This window comes from Thunnus maccoyii, chromosome 21, assembly GCF_910596095.1.
Source record: "Thunnus maccoyii chromosome 21, fThuMac1.1, whole genome shotgun sequence".
In the NCBI taxonomy this organism is placed as follows: domain Eukaryota; kingdom Metazoa; phylum Chordata; class Actinopteri; order Scombriformes; family Scombridae; genus Thunnus; species Thunnus maccoyii.
The window spans coordinates 9,251,636-9,270,433 of record NC_056553.1 but is presented as its reverse complement, the minus strand read 5'-3'; the positions used below and the strand labels follow the sequence as shown (position 1 = coordinate 9,270,433).

General features: G+C 40.4%; 1 protein-coding gene across 2 annotated transcripts in view; it reads right to left on the bottom strand.

The window, feature by feature from the left end:
* Positions 1-18,798, bottom strand: part of asap1b (ArfGAP with SH3 domain, ankyrin repeat and PH domain 1b) — a 64,018-nt gene that overhangs the window by 34,871 nt on the left and 10,349 nt on the right. For both annotated transcript variants that reach the window (XM_042399147.1, XM_042399148.1), the window contains exons 2-4: positions 5,913-5,985; positions 2,611-2,756; positions 212-286 (exon numbers count right to left, since the gene is read on the bottom strand). In XM_042399147.1, coding sequence (XP_042255081.1) covers positions 212-286; positions 2,611-2,756; positions 5,913-5,985 — 294 coding nt within the window. The remainder of the gene's footprint in view (positions 1-211; positions 287-2,610; positions 2,757-5,912; positions 5,986-18,798) is intronic.

Genomic DNA, 18,798 nt, shown 5'->3' with positions numbered 1-18,798 from the left:
ATCTCTCTGGTCTCTTGACTCTCTTTCACTCAACATGCACACGCGCAGTAACCGAGAGATGAATAGAGAGATGTGCTGACGAGGCATCTATTTCCCCGAGTCCGGCCATGTGGGGGGTGGGAGCCCGGAAGAGTTAAAAGAGAGGAGAGAGAAAAAAAAAAAAAAAAAAAGAGGGGGAGACAGGAAGAGAAAGTTTTACAGTAAATCTTACCCCTTTCACGCCTTTTAAATCGCCCTTCAGCAGCGAGTCCAGGGTGAAGATCACATTGTGACTGAGGCTCTGAAGCTGAAAAAGGACACAGAGAGAAGAGGAGGGAGTTATAAATGTGGCCGTTATCATGAGTTACATATTACAAAACAGTGAGAGAGAAACATTTTTCAAGGATAGAGCTGGTGTTATTCCATTTTTCATTATTGCCAACAAATCCCATGAAAAGACCGGCAATGAATTGATCCAACTAACATGTACAAACTGTATATTGCGTGTGTAGCCAAAGATTTCATTTCATTGATTTCCATATTAAAAACACTGTTGCACTGTTTTATCTTTTTTTATCTTGAGACCAAGTCTGAAAATACAACAAATATTTGATAAAAGCTAGAGCTGTCTTAGGAATTTATTTAGCTTTTTTTTTTTTTTTTAAACATGACACTATTTGTGACCCATTTCAAAGCAGTATTAACACATTTTTTGGCAGTTTGAGGCAGCAGAACTAGCTGTAAACACAATATATGGACATACTATCTCTAAAATTATCAATAAAATTTGATTAAAATGTTAGAAACAAACACACAGTTGCCTATTTACATATCTAGCAGGCATGGAGCAACATTAGCATTCATGTGGAGTTGTGTTTCTATCCACATGACGGGTGTAAGCCTCATTTTAGTTCAGGGAAATATCTGGCTCTTTAGCCGCCATGTGGGGCTGGGCAGGTAAAGCAAACAGTGGGGTTATCAGAGTATCAGAGCGGTGAGAGTTGGACACCAGAAAACCAAAACAATGAGCTGAAAGAGGCTAAAATGCTCCATGAAGCTGAGGGGAGCTGCAGCAAACCCTTTCTACATGACCCACTGATCTACTGTGTATCTAGTGTGGCTTTAAAGACTTCCATCTTCAGTAAAAACTAATGTGCTTTGGGTTGAGTAACTCAGAACTGTAAAGTACTGAAAGAGGGATCGCTGCATTGTTGCTTTCGGCCTTTTTAAGGAAATTGTTGACAATACGAAACATATAAAATAACACCAGCCCTGTAAAAGCAAAAGCCCTGCCAAAAACAGCACAAATGCAAGTTAGACTATTGAAGAATTAGCAAAAGCTTGACGTTGCCAACAGCTCGGGTTGCCACAGCTACAGTATGCTCAGCAGCTCTAACCATTAGGATCAGCAAGGTCATTTACAACAGTATTAAGCATTTAAGTCCCTGTTGTTGTTAGCCAAGTCCACACAAACAGACAGCAAGCGGTCAAGGAAGTAAACAACGCCTAATGGGCGCTAATGTATTTCTTAAGTGCCTGTCTCGCATATGGCCAACGTCAGAATCAATCTTCCACTGGCCGGCTGCCGGTGTACTAACACCAGCAGTCTAACAGTCCATCTTACAAACTGTCACTGTCTCTTTGCTCTTTCTGACGAAACAATTCTCAAAAAAGGAAATAAACACTGAGAAAGATGCCGAAAAGCTGACAAAAACTTTGTATATAAAATCCTTACATTTAAGCTAATAACATGTAGGAAATCTAGGACAAGCACTATTCGTCAATACTCATTTGTAATGCACGCACATACCAGCGGGCCTTGGGGCGCAGTTACTGAGGTCTAAAAAATGTACTCAATAAAATACTCAACATGGAAAAGAGTCGAGAGAGAGAGAGAGAAAGAGGAGATGATTTTACTTTTTCTGCAATATACAGGTAGCGCAGAAAGGTGGGTGATTTAAGAAGGTTTCCAAATGGACACACACACACACACACACACACACACACAGTTGCTCCTGGTGCTGCCAAGTGTATTTATGGAGTCTAATCTCGCTGTCAGCCACACAGGAAGAGAGGGAGAGCGCGAGGACTGGCTCTTCTTCCAACAACAATCACTCACAGAGGATTCAAACAGGACACATTATTCAACAGAAACGTCAGGGGAAATCCACAGCAGGCTGATAAGAGCCTCGTCTGGGAAAAAAAAAACAAGGCTCGGAGGTAGATATAGCCGCAGTCAGCTATACTGTCTGACTGCAATGACGGTTCTGACTGTGTAGGCGATTTTTATACACTTTTGTAGAAGAGTAGAGACTGATGAACATGTGGGCAAACACACACACACACACACACCTCAGTCAGTCCATCTGTGAGGACTTTTACTGTTCATCCATGACCTCTTGGTCTTCCCCCTCTTACGCAACTAACCTTTAACCTTTAACCTAATTTAATCATCTTAATGCTAAACCCAAGTCCTAAACCACTTATAGAAGTGAAGACAAGAAAAATATGTTCCTATTTGTATCCTTGTGAGGTAAAAGAGTCGACACACACAAACGCGGTGCACTCTGCGGCATATACTCTTATTAATTCAGCTTGATGACATTGTGAGTGTTGAAATGTGGGACTCACCAGGTTCTTCAACAGGGCAGACAGCTCCTTGGTGAGGGAGGAGAACTTGACGAAGGCCGTTCCCAGGTCGGGGTTGTCCCGACTGATGAAGTTACTGCCAAATTTGTCCAGAGCCTGGGCATAGTTCTCTTCATTTTGCACATGATCTGTGTTGTAAACAGAGCGGAAAGAAAGGTCAACCAGAGAACCAGCCTCCCCTGCCCTGAACTCTGGCTAAAGATTAGCATTAGCATATGTGTAGACGACTGGAAGTGGTTTGCAGCTTTCGCAAGTCCTGATGGGGGTATACTGGAAGTGCTGTGGTTAGAAGGTAGTCATAGGAAAAAGTGATTCACATACAGCCTGAAATGACTCTAGCTGGTAGGGCTGAGGATCAAATCTCAAGACTTTTTCGTTGCTAAACAAAATGTGTCTGCAGCATCGAGTTCTTTCAAAAACTGTCAAGTGCCAAAAACTGAGATTTGGACTTATTGTATGATCTTTTGTGCTTCTTTGCTCTTGAGCTGCAATGATTAGTCGATTAATTGATTAGTTGCCAACTATTAAATTCATTGCCAAGCATTTTGATCATCAATTTATTATTTGAAATAATTTTCTAAGAGAAAAATGTCCAAATTCTCTGGTTCCAGCTTCTCAAATGTGAATATTTTCTGGTTTCTTTAGTCTTCTATGACAATTAAATAAATATATTTGGGTTGTGGACCAAATGAGACATTCGAGGATGTCATCATGGGCTTTTGGCAACAGTGATTGACATTTTTCACCATTTTCTGACATTTTATAGACCAACTATAGGCCAAACCAAACTGACTTGCTGGTGACACTGACTTCCACATGGCAGCTTAATCACTTTAGGATAAATGTCCAGAGTTAAAGCTTACCATCTCTGTGTAAAATATTTTACAACAGAAGTTTAAGTCATAAGAAAAGTGAAAAAAAAAGAGGCAGAAGAGAAAGAAAATATTGCTGTCGTCACCTGTCTCCGTTCTAACCAGTAACAGAGACAAACACCTGGAACAAATGGGTTTGCAAATCTTCCAATAATGTTCATATTAACAGCGATGTGAAGAAATACTCGACAGATCCAACAATGGAAAGTTCCCTCATCAGTGCAGCAACAAAAGCAATACAATAAAAAACACATGTCACCTTAACCCGTGATTTTTGATCAGCGCCGTTCCAGAGAGACTTTTGTTTTATACATTCTGACAATAGTAAGTCATCTTAATATACAGTAAATGTCAGCACAATAAGATGTGTGGTTCTCCAGGCCTGTGAAACTCTGTGGGAGCCAACGGTCAAACAGCAGCATCCATCTGTCCTTGTCGTTAAGTCAGAGATGGAGAAGAGTTGGACGGAGACTGATGTTTAGACTGTTGCCAGATCTAGAGAGGGGTCCTGAGAGGCAGGTCAGGTGAGACGAGCATCCGTTAGCAGCCATTTTGAACTTTCAGCGTGCTGGACTCTACCTCAAAGAGAGACTGCAGTCCAACCAGGGCTATAATTACTATTGAGGTCACGTCCTCTACATTTTGCAGGGAATTTGGAAGGTTTACCAAACCCTCCCTACAATTAACAAGACCAAGAGATAATGATGATGTTAACATTTACATGCACATTTTGTCATTTGGCTAAAGCGAATTAAAAGCTTTGATTAAATTACAAAACAACTGTAAATTGACATATGTGCATAAGAAATACCACACAGCTAGCATGCTGATGTTTAGCAGGAATAATCTTTACCATGTTCTCCATCTTAGCTCAGTGTGTCAGCATGCTAACGTTTGCTAACTGTCAATAAAAACAGAGCACAGCTGAGGCTGGTGGGAATGTCATTAGTTTTGCAGGTGTTTGGCTATAAACCAAACTATTGCACAAAATAAAGTTATGACCTGATGATGACGCTAGAAGAAAAGTTAAGGGATCATCAGAGTTGTTATAAATTATCTGGAGGGAAACATGAATGTCTGCACAACAAAATAGTCAGACTGACCGACATTGCCATCCCCAGAGCCACACCGCTCGCACGGCTAAAAAAAAACTACACATGTTGGGATGTTTTAAGGGCTGATTCCAGTATTTCTGGAGTAAATACTGTATATCTGATCACTTTTAGGCCAACGAGACATTTAAATGTATGAGAGCTGCAACTACTGATTATTTTCAACATTAATTAACTTGCCAATTATTTTATCAATTAATTGTTTTGTCTATAAACTTGTCAGAAAATAGTGAAAAATGCCCGTTATAACTTCCCAGAGTCCCTGACCAACAGGCCAAAACACAAAGACAAACAGTTTGCTTGTCATGTATGATGAAGAAAAGCATTAAATCATCACATTTGAGAAGCTGGAAGCAGTACATTTTTGGCATTTTTGCTTAAAAAAATTACTAAAATGATTTTTCGATCATCAAAATAGGTGCAAATTAATTTTCTGTTGATCGTCTAATCGATTTATCAACCAAAATGTTGGTTTAAGTTAGTTGGTTGTGAGGAGAAGTCTTTGAAACATCATGAAGACTTTTATTTTGGGAAATAAAAGTTGCAAAAAATTACAACTGAAGACTAAACTGAGTGAATAAAATGTGAAAAATCTAAAGATTTTCGACAATCTTTTTAGTAACTGGAGGAATGTGTGTGTTGGAGGGACTGTCTAAACTTTCCTGGCTGCAGCCTTGAGTCCAGCTATTCATCCTGCATACAAAGATGCACAAACATCCAATTCTATTTCTATTTCAAGATCACACACACAGACTTTGTGTCACTATAACTTGATGCTGAATCTAGTCAAGGTGACTAACAACTAGTAGCTGATTCATTAGAAGTCGTTTCAGTCGTTCTTCCTGAGACACTTGAAGTTTCTCGTCTTAAAGAGTAACAATGTGAATGGTAAGGTAAACAGTCTTCTCTGTGGAGAACAAACTAACTTTTTTTTTTTTTTTTTTGTGGGACAAACATCTGAAACTGTCAATTTACAGGGAGGAGGCCGCTCTCGAAAGAATTCAGTGGAAAATTACTGAGGATCCATGTCACAGCAACGAGCAAAACAAACTCAGGTGTTGGTTTCTGGGACAGCCTGGATACATACACAAAACACCATCTGTCCCACAAAAGGCGATGTTCCAGACGGAAAAAAAACAAAACAAAACAAAAAAAAAACAATCCTCATTTTTATTAGAGATATTTAATAAATCATAGGCTTTCATCTGGGGATTTGTTTTGGAAAGAGTAGTGAGCGTGTACCCGACCGTCGGCTGAAGCACATTCAGGCCTGATAAATTTAGAAACTGGGCTGTCTCACCTTGTCCTGAACTGTAGATGGCCTTGACTGACTTCTTCACCTTCTGCAGGGAGGTTCGGTCCTGGTCCAACGCCTGAGGAAACAGGGGAGGAGGGGAGGGGGGGGGGGGGGCGGGACAGAGGATGTTTTTTAAAAAACATTTGAAGTGGTTTCACCCTCTAAGAACAAAAGGCAGCGAGGGTATTTTATAGTTTAAACCTATTTTGTTGTAACGGTGCAGCCGGAGTTTAGGATTTAGGGCATAAAAACACCAATATTTGCTCTGTAATTCAAAGCATGCGTACTCCATAAACCTAATGTGGACAGAGTGCTCACAATACAGTGGTTGACTTGAACGTGGCATGAATCATTATTTCGACACAGCTGCCCTGCTGGAGTGAATCCTTTGTGTCGTCTTACAGGGAAAAAATAAATAGGCAGTATATCTAATTTTATCCGGCTATTTATAATTATTCACAATGAGACATTTAAATGCCAAAAAAATAAACACTGCCACTGACCTATTGTTACTGTGAGTCATCTGTCTCACTTCCTTACAGTTTCAGTGATTAATGTTCGGAGTCCGGTATCTAAAGCACCAGGGAATTCAAATAATGACCAATACAAATAGGGGAAAAAAACCCACTTCACAGACGCTATAGATCACCGCACAAGTGGTAGCGGCTCCTCGTTTAACGATGATTCATACTGTTTCTATATTTAAGACAAAGATGTGCTCGTGTGACCCTTGAACTGCTTTAACCGTCCCCACCCTCCCCCCCACCCACCAAAAAAAACAACAAAAAACGGCTTCACACAAGGAAAATTCATCATCATAAACCTCACATGCAAGAAAAACCCATCATGTTGGTCTTATCGCTCGGCTCGCTCTTTCGCCAGAGAAAACATCGACTACATCTGAAGTTACACCACACACACACACACACACGTACACACACACACACACACACACACACACACACACACACACACACACACACACACACACACACACACACACACATGTACACACACACACACACACACACACACACCTCGTCATTCATATAGGAATCACACCGCTGACAGGTTGACCCTCTAATCTGCGAGCTAGTTGTGTTTTAAACTGTCTGGGTGCTGCGTGTTTGATTTGTGGTCTGATTAAACCTAAACACCGGCATGTTGGGATCCTGAATTAAGTGAAATGTTAGATTTTAATGACCCCTTAACTCAAAATATTATTATAGCCCTTTAGATTTACAGTCTTCTTTTTCAACCTCATAATTTTTTTTTTGTATTTGTTAGCTTCCATTTTCATTTCAATATCGTTTCTTTCTTAGTGTCTCACCTCTCTAGATGACACTTTCAGGTTTTTACATTTTATAGCCTCACTTGTGTGGCCTTTTTTATTCTATTTTTGTAGCTTTTCCCGTCGCTACTTGAGTTAAGAGAAGCGTTCCTGATTATATCGTCACACTGTATGTGAATAATGCTGTGAGTGTAGCACGTTGTTGACGATAAAACGAAAGTAAACAAAGTGTCTCTCATAATCTCAATCGCTTGATTGTGCGACTGGTGATGCGTAAACCTCATCTGAACCCGAAGGGTGTGATTCATACACCGCATGTACCACTTTAATCAGATAGTCAGGTGAGATGTCAGTTGTTGGGAGTTTCAGTTGTTTTTTTTTTCTATTTAAAGAAACCGTTAAAATTACTCAAATAAATAACAGTTGTCAAGAAAAACCTTCTTTTAATGTTTTTACAGATGAATTCTAGTGAAAGAGCTGCAGGCAGGATTATATTCTTTGGATATATATCAAAGAAAAAAGCAATTTTTTAAATCAGCAACACCGACTGGAAATGATCCTCCTCGAGTGGACCAGAAATGAAACTGAGTCCAGGAACCGCAATGACCCCACAACCAATAAATACAGCGAGCAACAATCAATTGGTTTTTACTCTACATTATATCATGCTGGTAATACAAAAATCCATTCGATTTGCCCGGCATCGTGCATCACAGTGCGTTCAATCTTTTGACTGGTGCTGTATATGTTTAATCTAATGATTAAAACCCCGGAGTCTCCCAACACAGCACCTTCTATATTTAAGTTTCTGGCAGTTATTTAGCAGCCGATTACAATCCTTAATGACAGAGTGATAAAATGAAAGGCAGATGTTTGTTTATTGGAGCTGGCTTGTTTAGTGTGACGCATGGAGAGAGCATTTACAACAATGTTGAGGTCAAGCATTTGTCCCCGCTGCGAGCTAAACAACCATAGAGACTTCTCCCAGCGAGCGGCACAGCGACGACACGAGAATCACCTGTCATCCTGAACGCCATCTGTCCGCATGACGTTTATTATCATTTCAGATACTGTGAGAGAAGCTCAAATAATCGGGGTGGCTTGTTATTCTCAGAAAACCTGAGCGCAAGCAGCACAAACACACACCTGCATAACTTCTCTTCGCAGCTAAGTGATTTAAAATGTGAGCCAGACAGCGAGTATTGGTGGTTTTCATCATAATGTATCCTGACAGTACAAACATTTCTTATCCAGTCCGTTTTAACCACAGGGAATGAAACCGTAACTCTGCCATGTTTGCTCATAATAGATGATAAACACCAGCAAAAACACCATTACATCAAGGTCAGTCGGTTAAGAACGGAGGCACGCACACAACAGTAGGCTAATTAAATTTCACAACGTAATTAAGCTGTCCTTGGCCTCCTCTGGACAGTTTTACATGGTTCTTCCCCAATTATGGCAGCGGTAGTTTGTCGCCACAGGGCCTTTCCTGCCTGGGCCAAGCCCTTTGATCCCCCTGCACATGGGAACAAACTCTGCTGCCCAATACCTCCCTACACCGCCTCATTACTCCGTCCTGTGTCTGTTTGGCTTTACAGTGGCCCGAACAGGCTTGAGACAGTATGATGATTGTATACTGTTATCTATTGCCTCTGTATATGATATTATCTTGATAATAACTTTAATGAAATTCTTCAAATGTTATGAAAACATACTTAAATGATGTAAAACTTGAGGTTATCACATCATAACCCTTGTTTTCTCTCTCAACATTAGCCTCAGAGGCCTCTACTGAGAGACAAAGCGAAACTGCAATCCAGGTTCTCTACGATTAAAAGTCACATTGACCTTTAGTAGGAATGCAAATTAATAAATATCTAGCCTTGGAGCATAAACTGCCTCAACATTGTGTCAAGTGGTTCACTCCATTTGTGTAAATAAGGGTGGTAGATTTTTTTAAAACTGACTCATATCATTGTTTAAATAATATTTCTGTTTTTTAGCAAACCTTTAATAAACACTATTTCCCAAGAAAATCACAGCTCGACGGAGGAGGAGAGTCCAAGGTGGAGTCGAGGGGCCGTGGCGAGTTCAGACATCTGTAACAGCAGCAGGATCGCTAGGACAGAGCAGAATATTATTACAGCTAAAAAGTTGGAAAAATCTGATTTGAAGTGAGTGTTTGTGGATATCATGGATATTAAGTTACAATGACCTGCTAGCCCGGAGTGGCATCATGACTTCGGCTGTCTATATTATCACTCCAGCCAGCGTTGGCTGCCAGTTGTGGTGCTCACGCCGAGGTATAGCTACACACCTTCCTCATAAAAGACGCAGTTGACGCAGTGTCACACACCACTCACTCGCTTCTCACTTTACTCAGAAAATTCCTCTCTTGTGACTATTAATGTGAGTAAGCTAATAGCCTGGTCACCAGATGCTGACTGTTTGTCCATCTGTTAGCTTACTCGTCACCACAGAGCAGGCTTTGAGAAACCACCTAACATCACTCATCAGCTAGGTTAGCTAGGTTAGCACAAAGCTAGCCACCGTACTAGCATCAATAGGTCCATGTAGCCCTCCGTAGCTGCCTGACCCCACTGAAAAAACAAACAAGAACCTCCCTGTCTCAATCAAATTAGCAACTTAAGCTTCCTTAATAGGGCAGACAGCAAACCACCACCCGAAATATATATCCCTCTGGTTGAAAAATATCAGGTATGGAAACTCACTGTGTGTGTGCTTCAGGCTACAACCAAAAGAACATATTTTATTGAAAAAAATGAAACTGCAAAGCCTTTTTTCATAACAATAACTTCAAATCATCTAATTTTCTACTTTTCTGTTGACAAATCTTTGCCTGCTATGTGCTGCTCTGTCCAGTCTATCTATTTATTAAAACTATATATGTGCATTTGTTTGGTTAATAAACTGATCTTTCAAAAATTAATCCAGACATGTACTCTAACTCATCTTCTCTTTGGGATTTATTAATTTCTTTATGACAGTGGTTTCAAGCAGCCGCCATCTAAGTGCTTAGACATGTTGTGTTACACCGCACAACACATTCATTAACAAGCCGCGTTTCCTCAGTTCGAGTCAGTCTGCAGTTAAACGCCTCCGAAGTGAATCTGTGATTATTCAGAGGTTGTAGAGCTGTGTGCTGATTAGGATGAAGAGCACAAAACAGGCTGAGCAAGCAGACTGACCTTTGTGGTGCTCATGTTGAGAGCAGCTGGCAACGCCACCAAAGGGTCACCCATAATCCAATCTGTCTGTGCTCTTAATTAAATATTCAGCTTGAACAACCCTCTACATATTCATCTTTAGCTTAGTTTTTTTGGTTACATTGCCCATACTTCAACGCATTACTAAGTCAGAGAAATCAGATTTATTTCTTGCTTTATATTGTTAATTTTAGGCATAAAAAATCCAACCGAATTACTAAAATAGCAATACACTGACCAGCCCTATTTTGATGCTAAATGTGACTGATGTAACTAGGAGAGATGGGCTTTTTTATGGCTGTTTTCTCTCAGCTTTTCAAGGAGAATAAAAAAAAAAAAAAAAAAATCAATGAAATAGCGCTGTCTTGGCACACGGTCTTTGCAAACCCTTGGCAACAGGCAAGAATGCATCCAAACTCTGCTTTCCAAAAGGCCGACAACTATTGAATATAGTCAAAGGATTGTTTTTATCTGCCAGCAACCAATGGCGAGCTCCCACTCAATCCAGGGGGATTAGCAAGTGTGACAATGCCAAAACATCTGCGGTCGCTTGTCTCTCCACCCAAACAGCAAGTGATGCATATGGACGATTTATTTAGTGCCTCTGAGAAAAAGAAGGAAAGAATAAAGTACATTTCATGGCTGTGTGCTGTTCCACTGAGAAATATCTATCTTAAAGAGCCATTTGTGCTGTGAAAGTCAACATGTCAGTGTCAGAATGCTTTTAAGTGGAAGCCTGTCAAAGATGGAGCTAAAGAGGTCAAGGGTCAACATAAAGGGATGTAAAGGGTGGTGGCGGCGGTGTATGGTGCCTCAGTAAGACCGGATTTTAAACAGCATGAGCACCACGGGCACCTTTTAAGTTCATAAAATGTCTTAATATCAAAAGTCAGGAGGCAAAAAAACCCTGCTGCCATTTTTCTTGAGGTAAATTCTCACTTGTAAAAGCAAGAAATGCCAATGACGGGTCAAAAAAGGAGAGCAAATTGATTCCTACATTGTCCTTTTTGTGTATCGATACTAGCATCTATCTAGTGTACTCAGATCCATCTCATGTTTGATCGTGAACTTGCTGTCTTTGCTTCAGACTGCTGGTTTTATCCAACAAACAGTCCAAAACCCAAAAGATATTCAGTTTATTATCATAGACAACAAAGAAAAAGCTGTAATTCTTTGGCTTTTTTTTACACAATTAATAAATTCAGTAATGAATTAAAACTGTTGCAGATTAATCTTCTTAGACAGCTGACTAATCAATTAATCGACTAATTGTTTCAGCTTTAATTCACATAATAAACACTTGTTATTTACCATTAAAAATGTCTTCTGCTTTAACATGACGTGATGACCAGAGAGTTTGTTGATTTGTCCACCTCTAGCTAACGACTTCTTTCGGTTTCAGTTTGAGTGAGAAATTGGACCCGTTTTTGTGATAAATTGCGGTTCAGCAGCCTGAAGAGCAGTTGGCAGCCGCACAAACCATTTCATCGATAAAAAATACCTTTAAATAACTCTCAGCGATCAAAGGGTGGAAGGTGAAGCGATTGAGGAAACACAAAGCGGAGGAGAAGGCTCTGTCGCTTTCTGTAAGACCTGACTCCAGTTTCAAGTAGGAGAAATGGGAGTTAAAAATAGTTGAAGGGATTTTATCAGCTAATGAACTTAATTATTTGACAGTTAAACACAAATAATGCCAGAAAGGACCAAAAGTCTCCAAATATCTGACCGATGGGGGCAATGGGGCTGACTTCCTGGTTCCCAAACAACCTCACACAGTCATGCCCGGGAGGTCAAAGCCTCCGGAGGAATTGGTGGTTTAAAGTGACTGGGCATGACTGACTGGAGGCTGTCTCAGCTTAACGCTTCCTGCCCGAAGCCTTATCCTCACTCAGCAGCCCTGCCGTTTCCCCTGCACCCGTCCTTTGACAGGAAGCAGGAAGCGGCCAGGCTTGTCAGTGTCCTGTCCTGGGTCGGCAGCACTTCGTCTAATGACACCAACTGTTCTGCGCTGACAGCTGGGGAACAAAAAACAAAACACTGACTGGCTGTCTGTGAGGAGTTTTTCTTCATTCGCTGATCCACTCTTGAGATTCCTGCTCTGTCACTTTCATAGTGTGTTTAGTCATCTTTCTAATTTCCTCCCTTGAACTCATCCTTCCCAAGCTCCTTGAACTCTTCTCTCCTCCAACCCCGGCATTTGGCATCGCGCTGGCAGACTGTCTGTGCAGTTACCAAGGAGACGTGATCGGGGGGCCGTCTCACGCGCCGGCTCAACATTCTTCACCGAGGAGTTTGCGGGAAGCTGCTCTGACTAACCGGCCAGCTCTGTGTTTGTCAGCGGCGCTCTGGGAATCGGCTGTGCCACTGTGGCAGATTTTACTCCTCACCCACCACAGAGAGAGCGGACACCCAGGTTCTCAGAAATGTTAACATGCTGACTATGTGCTTGAGGAAGAAAACAGGAAAGGGCACAATTACCAAAGGACTTCCCCAGAGCCAAGACGCAGGGCTAAAAAACATCTGCAGTGGCATTTTTAGAATGAAAGTTACTGACCAGATCATCAGTTTTTTTTAAAATTCTCCACACCAACTATGTTTAACTTTTGCTCCTTATGCAAAACTGCACAATTGCACACAATAAAAATACACTCTGAAGACAAAAATATTTATGTCTATTACAGCAATAAAGCTATTCTAGTGCTCACTGACTAGTCTTTCTTCTACTTGTCAGAGGTAAGAACTCATAGAAAAGATAAGTGCAGTCTGTCTGTCTGTCTGTCTGTCTGTCGGTCGGTCGAGTCTATGTGGCATGACTCAAGCAGGAAGGGTGGGGAACCATTTTCATTGGCAGGAAACAAATGCACATCCCTTTCTCTGGGCCCGCAGCCGGAGAAGCCTTCAGCTCTCCGAGTGGAATGGGAAAAATGAGAGGATGTAACATTTCCAAAAGCAGCTGAGGTCAGATGGCCTATTTCTCACACACGGTGCTGAAGAGTGTGATCCCCTGCCTGCCAGTGGTTTTGGTTTTGGTTAAGAGGTGTATCAGGACGACCACATGACCGATGTAGTGTATCTGACATGGCAACTGAAATGACTGGGATTAAGCGAGGCTACATCTTTTTTCTTTTGTTTGAAGTTTTGAAGTTAAGGATCCCAGAACATGAACTCTTTTATTGAAAGGACTGCAACAGAGGAGGTTTAAAAGTGTCCTAACTAACATTTTTACCTCCTCATACTCAATATAAACATAATATTTCTGCAGAAGGATCCCAGAGTTCTTCATCAAAAGCAGCAAATTCAGCAATCACTTGACCACATGCCAATATTTCTACAATTCAAAGCTTATTTTAGTCCATACTTTTTGTTCTGCAACAAAAACTCTGAGTCTTAAAACCTCTCTCTCTCCACCTACTCACATTTTCTAAACGGGTCCACAACGGAGGACGGTGTCACGAGTGAGAGGCCAGCGTTGCAGCCATCACTTTGGCTGCAGAGGCTAAAAGCTCAAAACGGAAAATGACAAAGCAGCACTTAAAAAAAATAGGGCCAAACCAGTGATTTCCACGTTTTTACTTCACACAACCACCGCTGACAATTCTCTAAAGCATAACATATGTTTTCAGATACACTTTTCCTACTTTGCAGGGAGCCTTTAGTATAAAAAATGAAATTATAGAGAACTGAAACTTGACAGAGTGAACAATAAGTTGGCATTTTTTTTACATTATTGTAGTGTTGGAAAGAGCTAATTTACTGCTACATTCATGTGCTTTGAGAGAGCAACTTTTTAATGTCAAATTATCGTTTTTTTTAAATGAACACACACATTTTCTTATTGTTTTAGGGCATTTTTTCCCCAATACCACTACATTTTACCACTACCTTCAATGATATAGGTTTATAACATTTACAACTTGAATGGTGATAACTACTTCAGAATAAACCTTAAATTAAAAATCATTTCAACCAACAAACCCAAATATCTTCAGACACCCTTACACATTGGAAATGAAGAGAATTATAATATATTTTAATTAAACTGCACGGCCGTCTTTGTCTTCTAGATTAGATTTCCCTGCAACAGAGCATATAGATGCATTGCTCTACTGCTGCCAACTCTCAATTCCCATATGTGGCAACCTCCCATTAGCACTTGAATGTCCCACAAGGAAGTCCAAACCACAATGAAATTTCAACAGTCCCTGCTCACAGCTGCATCGCCATGTGATGATTATGTTACACTGACAAAGTATAACGCGACCTAAATCATTCACCGTGATGAATTAGCAATCTCGAGAAAAAAATTTTAGGAGCTCTGGAAGCTGAGTTTCATTTTGTGCTTAAATGAACTAAAAACAATGACTGCTAAAAAACCTGCAGGATGCTTTGGTAAAAGGTCGCTAGTGACATGAAGTATACACGAATATGTACATAATTTATGGGCTAAAACATGCAAGACCTCTGTTAAGCTTCCTTAATGTGACTTTTGCACCGGCAGTTCATGCAAGATATCTGCTCTCATTAGTTTGCATACTTTTATCTTTTGTTAAAATCATGACCTACAATTAGGGAAGTCAATACAAGTCAGAGATTGTTCCATTATATATTGCTGCTCTTAGCGTCCAGCTTTACATTTCCAGGGAGAGAAAGGAGCTTCTCAGCCGGGGTGCTTCTGCAGTGGTGAGTTTTCTGCAGTCACACAGTGGATCAAGCCAACTTCCTGAGCTGCAAAGATGCTAACATTTTGCAGCATATCTACAGATACTCAGCACGGGAACTGACATGCATGCATGTGGCCAGCGAGAAAGTTGAACAATGCATGCAGCAGTTGTAAATTCACACTTCTTTTGGTGGCTTTCCCCCTGCGATGCTCGCTTTCATGCAGCCCACCACTTGTTTTTGAGCAATGTGCATGTTTTCACAATCACACCCACGCTGTGCTACATTAGATTGTGCTCACCTAACATCAAACGAGCAGCTTACCTTTATGCATATTATGTTTACCAGTAAGGAAGTCATTATTCATGTGAAACAGCTGTTAAATTGTTTTGAGGCGCCTCTATTAACGGCCTTCGACAGGAGAATAGTGGGAGGAACTCACAGCTGATGATTGAAAAATGGCTGCTAGCATCCTCTCTCTGCAGAAAACAAACAGCAGTGGAGCAAAAAGGTTTCTGTTTCAGGGTAGATCTGAACCACAAAACTGACAAAACCGCTATCTATCAGGTGCTGCCACTAAATAATATTTATTTACTACCAATTGCTCTATTGATTCTCACTATGATTGATGATCTAGTCCATGTCAAAGGAGCGGTTGTTGCTCCATCCTAAAGGGGAACAACAGACATGTTAAGACATATAACTTAATCTTGGATTTGGAAACTTCTAAACCTTTAAAAAAGGATTTGCTGAGTCATCTGTATCCAGAAAACCACATAAATCTACTATAACTCATCCAGTGACAACAGCTACATTGCTGTGGTACTGTGTATTACTAAAACGATAAATCATTTCAAGATTGGAATCTATTCTCTTTTTTTTTTCCAATTAATTGTCCATAATCGCTCATCTTAGCGCTACACCTAATGATACACAGGAAGAGACAAGACGACGTGCTTCTGGAAACACATTCGCCATCTCCATGTCAATTTCCAGTTCAAAAGAGGTGGCTTTTTTCGCCCACAAACCTCAAAAATGTGAAACTACTCCATCTGAAGTAGGCGATCAATGATGGTGTTGAAGATAAAGCAAAAGTTCAGTCTTAAAAGTTCAGAACGAAATGTCACCACAAGTTTCAGGGAGAAGGTGTTCTGCAGCTTTTGATCACGTAACAAGATCTTCCTCAGCGGAAGAGATGCTCAAATTTCCATTTGTTGAGCTTCTCATCTACATCGGCTTAAATGTTGACATCTGAAGTTGACATTGTAAACAGCAACTGACAAAAAAAAAAAAAAAAAAAATCAGAAAAAAACATTCATTTTGTTGCATGACAACTCCATCTGCCGAGGAAGATCATGTGATATGATTAAAAGCTCTAGAACAACTATTGAATGGACCTCGTTGTGAATTCTATGACTTACTTTTTTAAGTGTTGTCATATTGTTAATCAATAACTCTGATGACAAACACATTATTAATGTATTCACCTGACCTTTTTAAAGTTAAGCTGTTTAAATACACGTCAACCAATGACAAAAAAAAACTTCAAATACTTACAATACAAATACAAATACTTTGAATGTTTGAGTACTGATCGTTTATGAAATAGTAAAGGAGAAATATTACACTGGAAGAGCTGGCAAAACACCAGGATCTGTCTTTTGTAACTGTACAGGCCGATCAAAGAAAAGAAAAATAAACTCCTCTAAGCAGTCGACTTTTATCACTAATCTTTATCTCATCATTGATCAGCTGATAAGCCTCCCAGCTGCCGCGTCCTACCAACCAGTCAGCCACCCGCGCTGTAAATCTTTAGGGCACACGGCCAAAGAATGTGCTCCTTCGTAAACACGCACGATCACAAGTAACATTATTTTTTCTTAGCCTCTGAGTAACGTTCCTTCACACCGCACGGTCATGAGCCCTTTGGCCAAAGTCACAGGCGCGGATTCTGCAGAGCGCTTTACAGCATTCCTTGAAGTTTTTCTGCAGATGAGTCTCGGATTTCACACTTTATGGGCCGTGTGAGAGACCAGCTAAACCACAGGTGTATCCACTCCCATCAGCCATTTGGATGTTCAGACATTTAAGCGACCGGACATACAGAGGAACAGAAATATCGGTGAGTCTTTATATTGTGGCGCACAACAACAAAAGCTGTTCATGCACATTTACACTCTGTTTTCCCCCCCCGCACAAAGAGTAGTGACAGGAGCTTAGACGGCTGCTGTCATGAGGTGGAAAAAGGAAATGATGCAACACTTTTCGTGTTGGAAAAAGAGGTAAACAACTCGTCTTGAAAGGACTGACAGCGCCTTTCTTGTGGGCCTGAATGACCTCAGCAGGCATTTGGCTTTTCTGGGAGAGGTAGCATTCAAATCAGCATTGAAAAAAGCTGCATCAATTGTTTAGCTGCGGTACACACACACACACATATCGACATGCACAGATACACACACAGACACGGTCCAGGGCCAAACACCATCAAAGATCACAGACAGAGATGCACTGTTTACCCCTCAGGCCAGAACAAGACAGCACAGCCGTCACAGGACAACACGGTCTCCTGGTTCTGCGGGGGCAGTCCTTCAGGATAACAATGTTACCACCGCGCTGATATTATCGCAGAAGAAGAAAAACAAAGAGCCACAGAAGATGAACAAAAAAAAAGGAGGATGAAGGGGATCTGTGGTTCTTTCATTCCAGCTGAAGTAAAAGGAAAAGAGTAATATTAGAGTCTATGCAATAAGGTTTAAAATACTCAACATGTCAATGCTGGATGATATCATCAAAACCAACTGTCATATATTTGACTGGTGCTTTCATATAACACTTTATGCAAACGAGGGGTGGATGATGGTCATTAAGAAAAACACTCTTTAGATACTGCTACTCATGGATTCATGCCAACTGTATTTGCATAGTCTGCTCTGTATTATAACTCATATTATAAGTCCCACCTGTATTAAACTGTACATAATGGTTTTCTGTTACGTAGTTACATTCATTCTACAGTACATACTATTATTTATTCTGTGTACACCTCTTAGTATCATTCATATCTATATATATCTATAAGCAGATTGCTACTGTTCTTGTTAGATGCCAAACAACCTTTCATTGTACTGGTTTACGATGGACAACAATAAATCTAATCTAATCTAATCTAAATAATGTATGATGGCTTCCAAGAAGCGCTTGTCCCTTATCGTTGTTTTATAATCATTGAAACTGTAAAACACATTATTCTCTCTCTGTAACAATTGAAAAGTAAGATTAATCAGTAATCAAATTAAACATATAAGCTGTAGCTCTACCATAGATGTCCTCAGATCATCTGCAGATTTGAAGTGAAAAAGCAAAAACAACTTTGATGTGTTTAAGCCACCCAGTAAAGTTTATTTGTTTGTATTTTTGATGGAGTATGAGGTCGGTCATGTGCTTTTGTCATCACTTAGTTAAATAACCTGAAGGGAAAATGCAGTTTTTTTACTCTATTTTACCGAGTTGGGAGGAAATTCCAAGTTCAATGTGGTATGTTCAGGGAAGGTGGTAAATCCCAACACATCATCACTAAAAAACTCCAGGAATGCACTGAGCGTCACAGAGCGATGATACATTAAATAAAAGAGCATCCAAAGCAGGGGGGGGAATTTTCCTTTAAATCTCCCACTATAAACACAAACAAACCCTCCGAGCTATTTTCTAA